Below are 14579 nucleotides of genomic sequence, written 5' to 3'. Positions count from 1 at the left end.
ACAATGCCAGTTAGGTACTTCTGGCCTGGATTGGTGTGACTTTTTCTGTTACATCAATGATGATTTGTTTTTTTGCCAAAGAACAGTATTTGATCCTATTTTTTCCCAAGAATGTAAAGATAAGGTTGACATGTTTTATTTTAACTATTTTTTGTGAGAACACTTACATCACTGTAATATGTATAATGATAACACCCTGTGGCACCTGCTAAGACAGATTATTTTTCAAAATTAATGGTCCCTGAAAATTTACAACCAAACATGCCACTGTCCACATCTGATTAACAGTGCCCAAAAGTGACAAAGGAATTTCATTGTTGAAAAGATGATATTCTTTAATTCGGCGTATGGCCCTCTCCACATGAATCTGGACTTTAGCTATGGTTTTTGTTTCTTTGACTTCCTCTGTTGAAAACTGTGCACCATTTAAAAGATATGGTGGAAGGTTTAGCTTTACCCCTTTACTACATAATAGATCATCAATATTAAAAGCGTTATCAGCCATCACACTATTATTAGGCTCCAAAAGATCTAAAATTCCACAACACTCTGTGATCTCTTTATCTGAAATAGAACCAGTATATAGTGAGGATACAAGGAAAAAAACTTATTTTTTCTCACCTTCACTCAGAAATGTTTTATTCGCTACCATTCTGGAAGCTACATTGACCCAACTATCATCGCCTAACAATATCAACTTACAAAATAGAGAAAACCGGCGTTGAAAGGGAGTTTAAAAAATATGATATGACATACCAGTTGGCAAAGTGCGGATTATACACACGCGAAAACACAAGCAAATATGGAGCTTTCCGACACATCAAATACATCAGTAGGTCTGCAACTATTACAGTTGCTCTTTTTGAGAGTTCTCAGTGGGTAAAGATCGTTTTGTTCCGAAACAAAGAAGCAAGTAGAGCAAATATTTCTGTCACTCCCCTTTCGTCATCCACGAGGCAACCATTGTTTCCCCTAGCAACCGATTTGTTTGCCCTCCAACATGGCGGAAAAGATCACGTGGCTTCTTAGTGCAAGGAGCCTATTACACTAGCAAGATCACAGCCAATCGTAGTGAAGTACTGATTAAATTGGTTAGCAATGTCAAGTTCATTAGTGTAGACCTTACTATTTCTTATGATCCTAGAAGGATAATTTGATTCAACTTCGGTTTGAACTCCTGTATCTTCCTTGAGTTCTTACTGTGATTTATTCATCCTTTGTTTCTTTTTAATTGATTTTAAAAGCCCTTGTGTCAACCAAGGTTTGTTGAATTGTTTCATTTTAGAATTGGTTACTTTTTTTAAAGGGCCATGCTTATTGACAATATATTTCACTTTGTTCATACATGCATTAGTTATCTCATGAAGATCAGTGGAGGTGGAATATAAACCCGGCCAGTTAATTTGGCTGAGGTCAGCTAAATATTGCTCTTTGCAAAAACTACTGTAATCTCTATAATATGTTATTTGCTTGTTTTTAGAGGTGGTGTCTATGGGGTTATGAATGCAATAACTCACTATAAAAATTAAAAAGAGGAAGAAAACTTTTCTTAAAGGCACCCCTTTGCCAGCAAACACTTTGTTTCATATGCAAGATGGAACAATTTTGATGCCAACAAGTCTGATTTGAACATCAATCTTTTGCCTTTTATAATTATTATAACTATTACATAGTTTTAATGATGACTCTTAGCTTAAAGTATACTGCTACCTTATCATAACTCATCATGTACTGAGTGTACTTGTATACATTTACATTCTAATTGTGCCACACTTTGACTTCAGCATAATGCATGTTTGCTGCCCTGAGCAGCAAATGGAAACTTGAGTAATTTGTTGTTGGGTTTTGGCTCTCAGACCACAAAAATTTTGACGCTTTCATGATGATGTTTTGCAAAGGACAAATGACAAGTGTAAAAAGTTTTCTAACACAATTGCTGAGCTATTGTTCTGTCCAGTAGGTTTCTTTTTGCCACATCCTCATTGTCACTGCCATTGTGGTTTGTTTAGGTCCCTATTACATTTACACCAAATTCTAGATAACTTACTTTTTTCCTGATGCTGGCTCCACATGCCCAGGTGCCCTAAAAAAAGGGGAACTTGTTGTTGAGCATGTTTACTTTTAGTCCTTCACAAATTAATATATAAAGTAAAACCTGATAATAAGTATGTGTTTGCAATATTTAGACAGGCTGGCCTAGTTCAGCTCAAAGCTGGTTTAATTGGGGACCTATATAAACAATACCATGGCCAGATCACAACACCAGGAGCTACGTTCCCTACTCTTTGCATTGAGTGTGAAGGTTTTCTAAAAATAGAAACTACTGACTGACAAATATGAAATGTTAACTTCTAACCGACTAAAACTGAGGAACATTGTCCCAAAGCTGGAATGATGGAAACAGTCTGCATGACAAAACACAGACCCAGTAACAACCAACCTGAATGCTTCGATTTACTTAAGGCCCATCATTTCATGTAGAAAGGCAAAATGTGCATCCTATAGACATAAACACAGGATACCAAGCTCTCTTTGCTACTCACTGCAAGCTTTTCCTTAACTTAGGTTGAGGCCCTAGGTCAAGTCAGATCATCACAAGGAAAATAATGATAATCGTTTAACTTACTTTTCTCCCTTACTCCTACAAGATCTACAGCAGGATCATTTCAACTGCAAAAACAAAAATATTTTTGATCAGTTATCCTTCCATAATTTGAAGGAAATAATTGAGGAAATAGCTAATCTAAACTTTTGTTTGCAGTCTTAAAGCACAATTTTTGGAAAATTGAAAAGCAGCTTGTTAAGATAAAAGCAAAGAAGTGAACCTTAACACTTTCCCTGCAGACTGTCCTTTTCATGTCATGTCTCTTCGATTAAATCTCGTTTTAGCTTTGAAGTAGTCCCATTTAAAGCTCTACAGGGCTCTACTGTTGAAATATTCCGCAATAAATTACAGACGCGCCAAATTCAGAATTCAAGATTTCCGTAAGGATCTTCGTTTTCGTAGTGTGTCTCATGAACAGAACGAATTCATTAATGGATCCTCGTTTTGGTAATGGGTCTTCGTTTTGGTAATGGGTCTTCGTTTTGGTAGGGGGTCTTCGTTTTGGTGGGGGGACTTCGTTTTAGTCACTACCGTGTTTTCAGACACCTAAACATGTATGTAAACTATAGTTGACCTACATTCAATTCACTAGGCTTCCTAAGAACAAATAAATCTGGTTCCATCGAGCATACCAAATTCTGTACATGTAGTATACTAGGACAGCGGTTGTTTATGTAAAAGTATACATCCGGGAAAGTGTGAGCGCGGGAAGATCATTAAAGAAACGTGTACTGTGTGTACTGTTGTTGTTCGCCTTCGTGGCTGCCTTTTGTGGCATACTTCTTCATTTTTAGACACTACAAATTGGCGACGAGGAAGATGATGGATATGTACGCGCGATAGCTCTACATGCTGTCCCTGCTGCATTGAGAATCAAAGAGATTGAACAAGTCTCAGCACGAGACTCTGAGTTGCAAGCACTCAGGAATTGTCTCATCGAAGGGAAATGGGACAATGCCCCAAAGCAGTATTTGCCAGTGTGCAATGAGTTGACTTTTATTGGCCATGTAATTCTCCGGGGGACAAGAATTGTTATACCCCAAGCACTTCGCAAGAGAGTGGTTAGTTTGGCACACGAGGGGCACCAAGGAGTCACAAAGACAAAGGAGAGACTTAGAACAAAAGTCTGGTGGCCTGCTATGGATCGTGATGCCGAGAAAAGATGTGCAGAGTGTTACGGGTGCCAGATGGTTACAAAGAACGTTCCACCCCCACCATTGAAGTCAGCACCGTTACCCAACCAACCATGGGAAGAAGTAGCTGTGGATCTAATGGGTCCGTTACCTTCTGGGGAACATTTGTTAGTTCTCGTTGATTATTACAGCCGGTGGATAGAGGTTGATGTTATCCGAACAACTTCCAGCAAAACCATCATTCATTGCTTGAATGCCCAATTTGCAAGACATGGGTTGCCTAAAGGTCTGCGTACCGACAATGGCTCAAATCTTGTATCTAAAGAAGTAGAAGATTACCTGAATGAAATGGGGATTGATCACCATTACACAACACCTCTATGGCCAAGAGCTAATGGTGAGGTAGAGAGGCAAAACAGGTCACTTCTGAAGTCCATGAGAGCAGCCCATGCAGAAGGAAAGAACTGGAGAGAGGAGCTAAACAGGTTCCTTTTGGCATACAGGTCCACGCCACATTCAACCACAGGAAAGAGTCCCGCCGAGTTATTGTTTAGGAGAAAGCTGACAACTAAAATGCCTGAGCTTGTCAATGTTGAAGAGGAGGAGGTAGAAGTGAGCGACCAAGCCGTTCGTGATCGGGACAATCAGAGAAAGCAGTTTAACAAGGACTATGTGGACAAGAAGTTCCATGCCAGAGATCGAAATGTGAAAGAAGGAGACAGTGTTCTGCTTGAGAAGAAGAAAGAAAATAAGCTGTCACCTTGCTATGAGAAGGAACCATATCAGGTGATATCTCGTTATGGGGACCAGGTGGTGTTGCGATCGCCTCAAGGTGTCCAGTACAAACGCAGCCTTCAGCATATTAAGTCCTTTAATATGCCAGACCTAGAAGAACAGGAAACGCCACAAAATGACGCTAAACCACAGACTGAACCTAAGTCATTTGAGACGCCACCTGTGGCAGAGGATCAAGTACCAATGGCTGAATCACCACCAGAAGATGTACCTTCTACTGTACCTACAGCTGAGCAGCATGTGAGAAGATCCGGCAGAATTACGAGCCGTCCAAAGGCTCTGAGTGACTACGTTCTGTACTAAAACTAGTGACATTGGCATTTTCATATTACTGTTCGTTGTTATTACATGAGTGACATTGAAACGTTGTTTTATAAGCTGAACAGCCAAGGCTATGTTTATGTTTAGCGTGATTTTTGTCTTGAACATTTGGAATCGAATTGAACTTTTACGGTGTCTAAACAAAGTGGAAGTTTGTAATGTTTCTGTCTTTCGAGGTCAACCATCTAAGCGAAGAAAGAGAGGGAATGTAGTATACTAGGACAGCGGTTGTTTATGTAAAAGTATACATCCGGGAAAGTGTGAGCGCGGGAAGATCATTAAAGAAACGTGTACTGTGTGTACTGTTGTTGTTCGCCTTCGTGGCTGCCTTTTGTGGCATACTTCTTCATTTTTAGACACTACAGTACAGAAGAAGAAAACAATTAACATAATACAAGAACGTTTATGTCTGCTCGTTCTGGCTTCGATTTGTTATTAAGTACTGGTGCCAATCATCTGGCAAAACTTCTGGCTACATAGAGTTATCATTTCCAATAGCAACAAATACAATAAGAAAATAATTTTTGCAATCAAATACACATGGTTCTGACCATGGAAATCATAAAAGTAGCCCTTACGGACATCTTTGAGTTTTCAATCATCGAAGGAGACGATTCCTAGCCTTGTCGTGGTAGATTTCCCGTAGGAATCAAATGATCCATACATACATTTTCTTCCTGTTTTCCATTCTCTTTCTCTTCTTGTTCATTTTCGCCTCTTGATCTGACGTTACTTTAGTCATAAGGTTTCCCTGCCTCAGACGAAGGAAAAAACACATAGACCCGGCAGACCCGCCATTTTGAAAATTTGACTCAGCGGTCTTCAAAAATTCTTATATGTGTCACGTAATTTATCATAAATTGTCATAAGTCTTTTAAGCTTGACATCAGTGTCCAGATCTCCTATTTTCTAAGGTGCTAAGAAGGAGAATTTGTTAAACAATCAAGACCTTCTAAAGTTGTTGATCATTATGTATTTGTCTTGTGACCCTAACATGCGATCCATGGGTGATAATGTGAGGAAAACTTAGATGTACATGTTCGTCTGCACAGTAAGTATACCAGTGACACATAGTCCAATAACCAGTTAACAATTAGGGAAAGGAAAAAAGACCTTTGTCAGGTGGAACGTCCCAGACTCATGGACTTACATGTTGAGTGCTGGAGTTCAATCCTTAAGGAAATCACGATGCCAAGGAGTATTTAACTGAAAGTACGAAATTCTAATATCATTTGTTCATAGCCAAATCATATTATGCCATGGTTTACTTAAAGTATAGTTTTCCATTCCTTTTTTTTCCTTCTGATCTGTTCATAATAATAACGACGACGACGACGACGACGACGACGATAATAATTTATGAGGAGGATTCCAATCATCTGAAGGTGATTTTCAGGAGGGTCCCCTAAAAATAAAAAAGGAGTTGAAGAACTATAAAAATTCCTCATATAGTTTGAATTGTGGTTCTATTTACCCACAAGTTGTTTTGCAAACAGGCAGTTGGCCAACTCCTCAAGTCTTCTGACTCTTTGGTCAATTAGAAGTTGATCAGGTTCAGTGGATAGAATCATTTATTACCTTTTGTGGTATATGTCAGCTTGATGACCTATGAGACCTTAAGAAAATTCTCTGAGATGTTGGTAAGAAGACCCAAGATGTTGGCAAACTGGTCATTGGGAAACCAAATTGTAGGTGAAACCTTCAGTTACCCATAGTTCTAGAAATTATTGAGGTCAGGGTGTCAAAGTGAAACTGCAGCCATTTGATAGCAATGAATATGCAAGCTCTCTTATCCAAATTAATATATTGTATCATAGGTATTAAGTGTGACAGTCATGAAAATTGTAAAGTAAGCCACAGATATGCATGTATTTGTACATACGGTATTAAATGTTTGTTAACTTGTAAAAGAAACTAAAAATAGGGTGAAGCAATTTCCAACTCTGTGTTTAATCATTTAACTCCTATGAGTGACCAAGACAGAATTTCTCCTTACATTATCAGTATAATATCAAGCAGATAGGTGATGAGAATAAAGAAAAATTGATAAAGGGATAATTAGTTCCTCCAATTCCAAATTCTCCAAACTTAACATGTGCATCGTGAAACTTTTGGCCAAAATTGACTAAATTATCAGGCGCTTATTCCAGGAAATAAGCTACTTTCATTTTAATATTTTTCTTTTAAGATGTTTCATTGTTGCTTTGAGACAGGGTGTGGAATTTGGTCCAGTTTTAAGAATAGGGTTGGAATAATTATGTATTTCAATCTAAGATAGGGAAAAGTTGACTGTAAGGAGGGTCCCATCCCTGCTGAAGAGAAGGTACTGCTGAGAAGAGCTTCTACAGAGGACTTGAGGCAGGTATCTCGGATAACTTATTTCTACTTTTGGTATTGAAAAGGCATGCCCCCTTCCCCTCCCACTGCCTCTCTTTGGCCTGTTGCAAAAGTCAGTGTAAAGCTCTCTTCTCTGTCTGGTACGTCTAACCATAGGCTGGGGCTAAACTGACTACAACAAACACAAAGTATAAATCTGCTTACATGATTTATTCGATATTTATTTGATAACCTTAGGAACTCTGGCCCTATCTACAAATACTAGTCAGGTAAATCTCAACTGTTATAAAGTCTTGATCAAGTGTAAATATAGGAGTATCAGATATGATATGCAAATTAATTACTGAAGATGAGAGTGATCATCACAGTTCCTACACTACCAAAGCAGCATCTTCATTAATCAGTCCTGTGCCACACATTTTATCATGGTAATGGCAGGCAAGCCCTAATTATGTACAAAAGAACGCTAGTATTTACATGAGCTGGGTCTGGGATATTTATTGTAATATTTATTTGCTTCGGTGCAATCCGTTAGCCCATGTGAACGACTTGTTTCAATTCTGGGCCGTTTCTGTTCATACTATGCGGCAGTGGTTTTCATGTCGACACGAAAAGCAGTTCGGTATAGTGTAGACATAACCTAATATTTACAACGACTGCAGAAACCTCAAAAAACTTGTGCGACTTATTAATATGAAATAGAGTAACTCTCTAACCTACCATTGGAAGGTCTTTTCTCTTTGAAAAGCCGAATTTTTAAATTTACAATTTTGCTACGATTTCATCTGCAGTAAGTAAACGACTACTTGACCCGGATTACTCTGATAATCATTGATGCTTATAATCTCCACAAGAACTTACTAAACTCAACAGAAAACTATACCTTGTAACAGACACAAGCTGATTAAAACATACAGAAGCTTGGAGTAAATTAGGATCGAAACTAGCCAATCATAAAATGGGCAAGTTTCCTGAGAGGTCAGAGATTTGTTTGTTTTCTCAGCAGTAAGCTTTGTGTTTTTACTTCATTGCCATTGGTGCGACATCCTTTGCTGTCGATAAACATGTTTATTGGTTCATTTTTTTTTTTCATTTCGATCTGGTTCAAATAATCTCGCTGCTCTAGCTTCTTCACAAACATAGTTTTTCTCTCATTCATATGTTAAGTTGTTGGGTTTCAAATGATACTGTGCTGGTTACCTCACATTTTTAAATTGTAATTAGGTAATATAATTTCCTTTTAGTTTTATCGATTATTTGTGAAATTAGCCATGCTATATACCAAGGTAACAGTCAGACTGACTCTTGCTAAGTAAAATCTCTAGGTGTTGTTCACCTGCTTCTGTGATGTTATTGCGTTTGAGGTTTAACCTGTGTAGCTGACAGTTTTCGTTGCTGATGGCTTCAGCCAAGTGCTGTGCTCCTTTGTCTCTGATGTTATTGTCGTTGAGGAATAACGTGCGTAGCTGACAGTTTTCGTTGCTGATGGCTTCAGCCAAGTGCTGTGCTCCTTTGTCTGTGATGTTATTCTCCCAGAGGTATAACCAGCGTAGCTGACAGTTCTTGTCTCTGATGGCGTCAGCTAAATACTTTGCTTCTTCATCTGTCAATTGATTGTCTGTGAGGTTTAACCAGCTGAGTTGAGAATTCCTACATTTTAACAATTTACAAATCTCTAAACAGCCCGAAGGGCCAATGTTATTGCCACTCAAATCTAAATGTGAAATTTTTTTACCTTGATTCTCAATTACAGTATCTATTAAAGCAGCTGTCAGTTGACAAGAATTAAATTTTACAAAATCAAAGTTAGTTTGTTGAAGTTTTCTTTGAACTTTTGTTTTCATCTCACTGTTTTCACTACAACACTTCAATAATGTCACTGCAAAATGTTTTTTATCATTAGTCGGCCAGCAGGTGACTTTCCCAGTCCACTCTTCGTTGTAGTGCCCGCTTTCTTTCTCTTCAGTTTCCACAGGAAGAAGGTCTGTGATAATTTCGCTCGGTAGGTTTTCTTTATCGTTCATTAGTCCTGCTAGAAACTGGAAAACCAGTTCCCATTTGCCATCCTCTATGTTCATGGAAACAAAGCTCTTCAATTCTGTTTCACTCATATTCGCCAGGTGCCTGGCAGCGAAAAACTCTTGCATTGTTAAATGAATAAAACAGAATTGTTTTTCGCGGTTTGACTCGTCAGTTCGGCAGTCGGGTAGGCGGTGAAAGAGGGCGCTGCCTTCCATTCCTTGTACTTCGTTTCCTCCAAACATTAGTCTTCCTTCTTTAATTCCTTCAAAAGCCATCTTTTCCAGGTTTTTAAATTTCTCTTCAACTTCTCGGGGCAAATCGTCCGATTCTAAGTCTTCGCTAGTGAAATTCTTGCCGCGGAAGTCTTCGTTATGCCTCAGATAAATAATTTTCACTGCTTTCTTGTAAATATCTGTTAGTTTCTTTGGTAGGCTAAGACTTTTAAACCCTTTAAAGCTCAGCATATGAAAGAGAGTTGAGCAAATGATGAAGCAACTCGCAGGAATGTAGCATAGAGAGAGGATGTTCATGTTACCGCCGATGTGTCGCCATACTGTTTTTCCCACATCCTTGTCTTCACCAAATTTGGTTACATAATCTTCGACTTGTGTGGATGAGAAGCCGAGGATCTCGTAGACTTTGTCAAAAGGAATCTTTTCGATGCATGGTAGAGCCGTAGGTCTTGTAGTCGTCAAAACGGCAGCTCCGTTGAGAAGTTTCCCAGACGCAAGCTTCTCATAGAGTGCATGAACGGGCATCTTTTCGTCCACGCGGTCGCTGAATTTAGGTTCGAAGTTTTCATCGCCGATCTTTGAGTTATGCTTAAATTCATCGATTCCATCGAAAATAAGGAGAACTCTTTCGGGGTTGTCACAGATGTAATTCCAGACTTCTTCATCCATGTGATCTGATAGGGAATGTTCTGACGAGGTGAGCAGCTCCCTGAGTGTAACTTTGTTAACCGCGTTGACAGCTCTAAATTTGATGAAGAAAGCAACATCAAAATGGATTTTAGCATCAGGTGTCTTATTGAATGCTTTGTTTAATGCCCAGTCTCTCAGAACTTTGGTACAGTAAAGTGTCTTTCCGATTCCGGGACGACCAACAATCAAAACTTTTTTGTTTTTGTGGTTAAGAATGTCTTCCGGCCCACTAGGTGCTGTGTTTTTCTCAGCTGATTTGGTGTAGACTTCCAATTTCTCCCGTCTGTCTCCAGTAAAGTCGTATCTAGCCCTGTTCGGAATAACGACAAGGTTTGTGTAAATCTGATCTAGAGCTAAATGTTTAACTGGCTGTCCTTCGCCGGGAGGACTTGAAAAAGGCGCTCGGAGTTGTGGAGGTCGACATGTGTCTTTTTTAATTTTTTCCTTTGTATTTTCGATGAATTCTTGGAGCAGTGATGTTGTTCGGGGTTGTTCAGGCTCCTTTGGAATGAGTGGGATGTTTGTTGCATGGTGTGTACTTTCCTCTACCAGAGGTAGTAGGTGAGTTCTTAGAAACTTGGAATTTTTCATGAAACCATGATTTTTGCACGTTCGTATTAAAATATACACGGCTTCCATCAGAACGACAAAGACAAAAATTCCGTTCACCACTAGAACAGCCTTCATCCAGGAGTTTTTTTTAGTTGCTCGTTGATTATGACAATCGTGTAAAATTGGTGTGGAGTTTTGCATGACGCCATTAGAATTCCTTGGCTGATCTCCTGCACAGTTTGGATCACAACGAAAGCGAGAGGGAAAGTCCGTGGGATACAGAAATTGAGTTTGTAGGACCATGAAGAGAATGCCAAACACAATCCTCGTGAAAAGTTGAGCGGAGTAAGCTATAAACAACTTTTTTCCACCAGATAATGCGTTTTCTCGGCCGAACGAGTGTCCCTCGTCACCATTACAAGCGCTCAGTGTAGACAGTTTATTGACTGTAGAGCTCACTATTAGGGAGTAAATACCACAAACACTTGCAATGAGGAAGAAGTTAAGTATTACAAAGCCATAGATAGGAAGACCGTGTTTGTTGTTTTGCTTCATGTACAGCTCGAAACACTGTCCACGGACGAGGTCGATGTCTTGAACAGTCTTCGCCCCGCCACAGCTGAAATCCGACCGAGATTCGTTATATTCCGTGTCTGCCAAAACACCAAGAAAGATTACACCGATCACGATCCAACCAAAAACTACGAAGTAGCTGACTCTGTTAAATGTTTTTGGCGCAAATAGTTTCTTGAGATTATCCATTGGTAGCGTTTGTATTTTCGCTGTTTTCGTTTAGATAAAATCGCACAAGGTTTCAAGTTGAAACAATAAAGTGAATTCGTAGAACTCGGTTTTATATGCTAATGAGACGCAGGCAGTTATTGTAAATTCTGTGGAGCTGAAAGATTACGGAGGTGCATGCATGCGTGTAGTGCTTTTGAATACACTTGCCTTTTAGCTGATGTTTGAGACTTATCAGTCACCAATACCCGACGACTGAAAATAATTAACTTTTGCAGCATAGGTTGACGAGGAAAATTCAGCAGTCATGAGATGTATTTGATGAAATGTTCAGATCTATTCTTAGCTGTTTGTTTTTCACATGCCATGTTCTTGTGTTTAACCCCTCAGGCTAATTTTCTTCCATTTTTCACACAATTTTTTGACAACACGCAAACACTCTGTGGAAATATGCGCCTTTTGTATTGACCAAGCGTGAGGTCAAGATGGCTTGATATTGGCCCAGTTCTTTTTATGCGTTGTTATGCAACGAGACGAAGTCGAAAAAGAACGAGTCCAATATCCAGCCATCTTCACCGAGCGTCGGTTAGTTAGTCTACTGAGGATTTATTTCATGGCAAAAAAATTACGCTTGTATATACGAATCCAGAATGACTTGTTTATTTCGAGAGCCGGGAAAGAAAGCCAACTGTAATTGGCCCATGTGAAAATATGTGAACTTCATATATTCATTGGATCTGATTTATCATCACGGGTTTATTACGAATCAACAAACTGTGTTTGTAGAATGGTGTACCCAAGAGGCTCGTTAAATGTTTTCTTTAGTTTGACCGTCTTCTGCAATCTCGGGCGATAAATAACTTTGGATTATAATTTTCTGAAGTCTGCAAACAATTTTTTTTTGGTTCAAAGCAAGACAGAGCTTGGAGCAGATTAACAAAGTTCGAAACCGTTGGACAATGTCGACGACGACTGAGTCGCAAAAAGCGGCGCGCGGAATCAAAGCAGGCAGTACGCGACACATCTTGTCCGCTCGGGTAGCCAAATATAGGTAAGGAGATGATTTCAAGTGCAAATTGGTGTTAATGCAGCAGAACTTATTCAAACGAAATTGCATGAGAAATCTTGTTGAAAGTTGTTCATGGTCCGCATGTAAAAGCATCATAGAAAGTTAAGACAGGGGAAATTTTGACAGCGCGCGCGGCATTTGTGACTTGTACTCTTGTTACATCTATGCATTCCTGTTACAACTTCATACTCGTGTTCCAAAAAAAATGTACTCGTTTTCAGTCAATCAAACGCGCGTAAATTTTTTATGTATCTCAAGATGCTTGTAAGAACATGAGTTTGAAAGAAGTGGGGAAAGCCAAGTCCCTAAAGATATGAGAAACTTCCATGATGCTATCACCTTTTGCCAAATGTTTTCACGATGTTTTCGACATGTTATATTATTTTCAAATGCAATCATACATGCATCTAAGCCAAAAAAACGTAATCAAGAACTATGTAATAGACCTCTTAACACTTGTCTCAGCCATACGCATCATAAGAATGACTTGTACACCCAAATCCTTATTGATAAAGCGTTCCATTATGGAGCTGCTACTTTTGCCTTTGCTGGATCTAAAGTTTGGGAAAAAAATTCCCTCTAAATTAAAATCTCTCTCTTACAATAATTTCTATGAGCAGTACAAACAGTACCTTCTAAATACCCAATGAGTATTATTTAACTTTACTACCGTCACTGTTAGTAATCATTTCTATTTCTATTATTATTCTATTAATGTTACCACATGAACTGGTAAGCAAGAATGTATGCAGTTATAATTTTACTTTTTCCGCTACTCATTACTTGTAATTTTATATAAATGTAAAGTATGCCAGTTACACGTGGCGGTGACCAACTCGAAAGCTTAAGCTGCTTTGGTCACTACGCACAGTTTATTTATGATTATTTATGTAATTTATTGTTTTTTGTTTATTTTTACTTTTGTAATCTATGGTAATATTTGCTGTAATCTCTTGAGATAGTGCAAAATAAATCTTTTCTTTTCTATCCTGTTCTTTTCCATCCACCATGAATGAGATCATTGGTGCCCAGTTTCCTAAAAAATCGGAAGCAACAAAAACAATCTTCGTTCCTTCTTCAATCTTTTAAGACATCACCGCACAGTTCAGCGAATGTGTACCGAAATTTTGTTTACCAGCAAAGCAACTGACTCACCTCTGATTGGTCGCTCTTTTCCTCGGACGTCACTCAAGTACCATCCCGACGAACTTTCTGGAGCTGTTTCATTAAGAGAGCAATCAATTCTGATTTCAGAAAGTAGGATGGAATTCCACAACATATTGTACGCTTGATCACTTGCCCCAGTCTCTTGTTTAATTCACGTATTCCGAGAACACTAGCGTCTTGGGTTCGGGGATATAGGTATGGACTGTGGCTTGAAAATGAGATCAGAAATCAAGGTGAGAAGTTGGTAAAAGCCATCGCAAAGTTAGAATGTTCTGCGTTTAAAGTATGCACAATTTTTTATAACAAAATTACTTTACTTTTATTCAGTCAATAAAATTAAATTTCTCACTGCATCGAGTACTATGAGTTTGTTTCGAGTGGATTGTTATTTATACTCCTCATCCCTACCCCTCACCCCATACTCTCAGGCCTACACTCAGCCCCCACCCCTCACTCCCGGAATAGACATCAGTGTGGTGGATAGGGAGAGTGGATCTTATCACCGCCGGTGATGTTTAGAGGTGATATTTCTTGCCGAAAACTCTGTCAAAGGTATAGAAAGTGATGAAAGTAGCAGTCTAGATCGGTGGCTTAAAAATGAGATCCAGAAATTCAGGTGAGAATTTAGTAAAAGTCATTGTCATCCAACACGTGTTTTTGAAAAGCAAAGTTGTTCACCGCCAGCAGTCCTTTTTACATTTTGCATCGCGCACAGTTCTTGAGTTTTCATCAAAAACTAGTATCTGAGACCAAAAGATTCCATAATTTTCACAAAGGGCATCTTTCGAACAATGGCATATGATGTGATCCTACTATTTAGCTTCATTTACGTTTCACATGCGTACGTTACGCGCGCGTAGTACGATCAGCTGTTTTGTTAATCAGTAAGTTTCGTATATTTCTTGTTTTGGTTA

At 38.9% G+C, this 14579-nt stretch overlaps 1 protein-coding gene and 1 long non-coding RNA gene across 9 annotated transcripts in view; both read right to left on the bottom strand.

Annotated features, from left to right (window-relative positions):
* Window positions 1-14579, bottom strand: part of LOC148724642 (uncharacterized) — a 34533-nt gene that overhangs the window by 3634 nt on the left and 16320 nt on the right. For 7 of the 8 annotated variants that reach the window (XR_015990988.1, XR_015990987.1, XR_015990983.1 and 4 more), the window contains 3 exons: window positions 13654-13873; window positions 2627-2670; window positions 2048-2083 (listed from right to left, as the gene is read on the bottom strand). This is a non-coding gene — a long non-coding RNA (uncharacterized LOC148724642). Of the gene's footprint in view, window positions 1-2047; window positions 2084-2440; window positions 2500-2626; window positions 2671-13653; window positions 13874-14579 lie in introns of all 8 variants that reach the window. The other variant, XR_015990985.1, reaches the window with a different exon arrangement.
* LOC148724643 (uncharacterized) lies at window positions 7387-11450 on the bottom strand. Its single transcript, XM_088731095.1, has one exon. The coding sequence runs from the start codon at window positions 11448-11450 to the stop codon at window positions 8466-8468; it is 2985 nt and encodes a 994-aa protein (XP_088587221.1). The 3' UTR covers window positions 7387-8465.

The sequence above is a fragment of the Stylophora pistillata genome, chromosome 8 (genome assembly GCF_964205215.1).
Source record: "Stylophora pistillata chromosome 8, jaStyPist1.2, whole genome shotgun sequence".
NCBI lineage: Eukaryota > Metazoa > Cnidaria > Anthozoa > Scleractinia > Pocilloporidae > Stylophora > Stylophora pistillata.
Note: the sequence above shows the minus strand (reverse complement) of the source record. Positions and strands in the feature narration are given on the sequence as shown.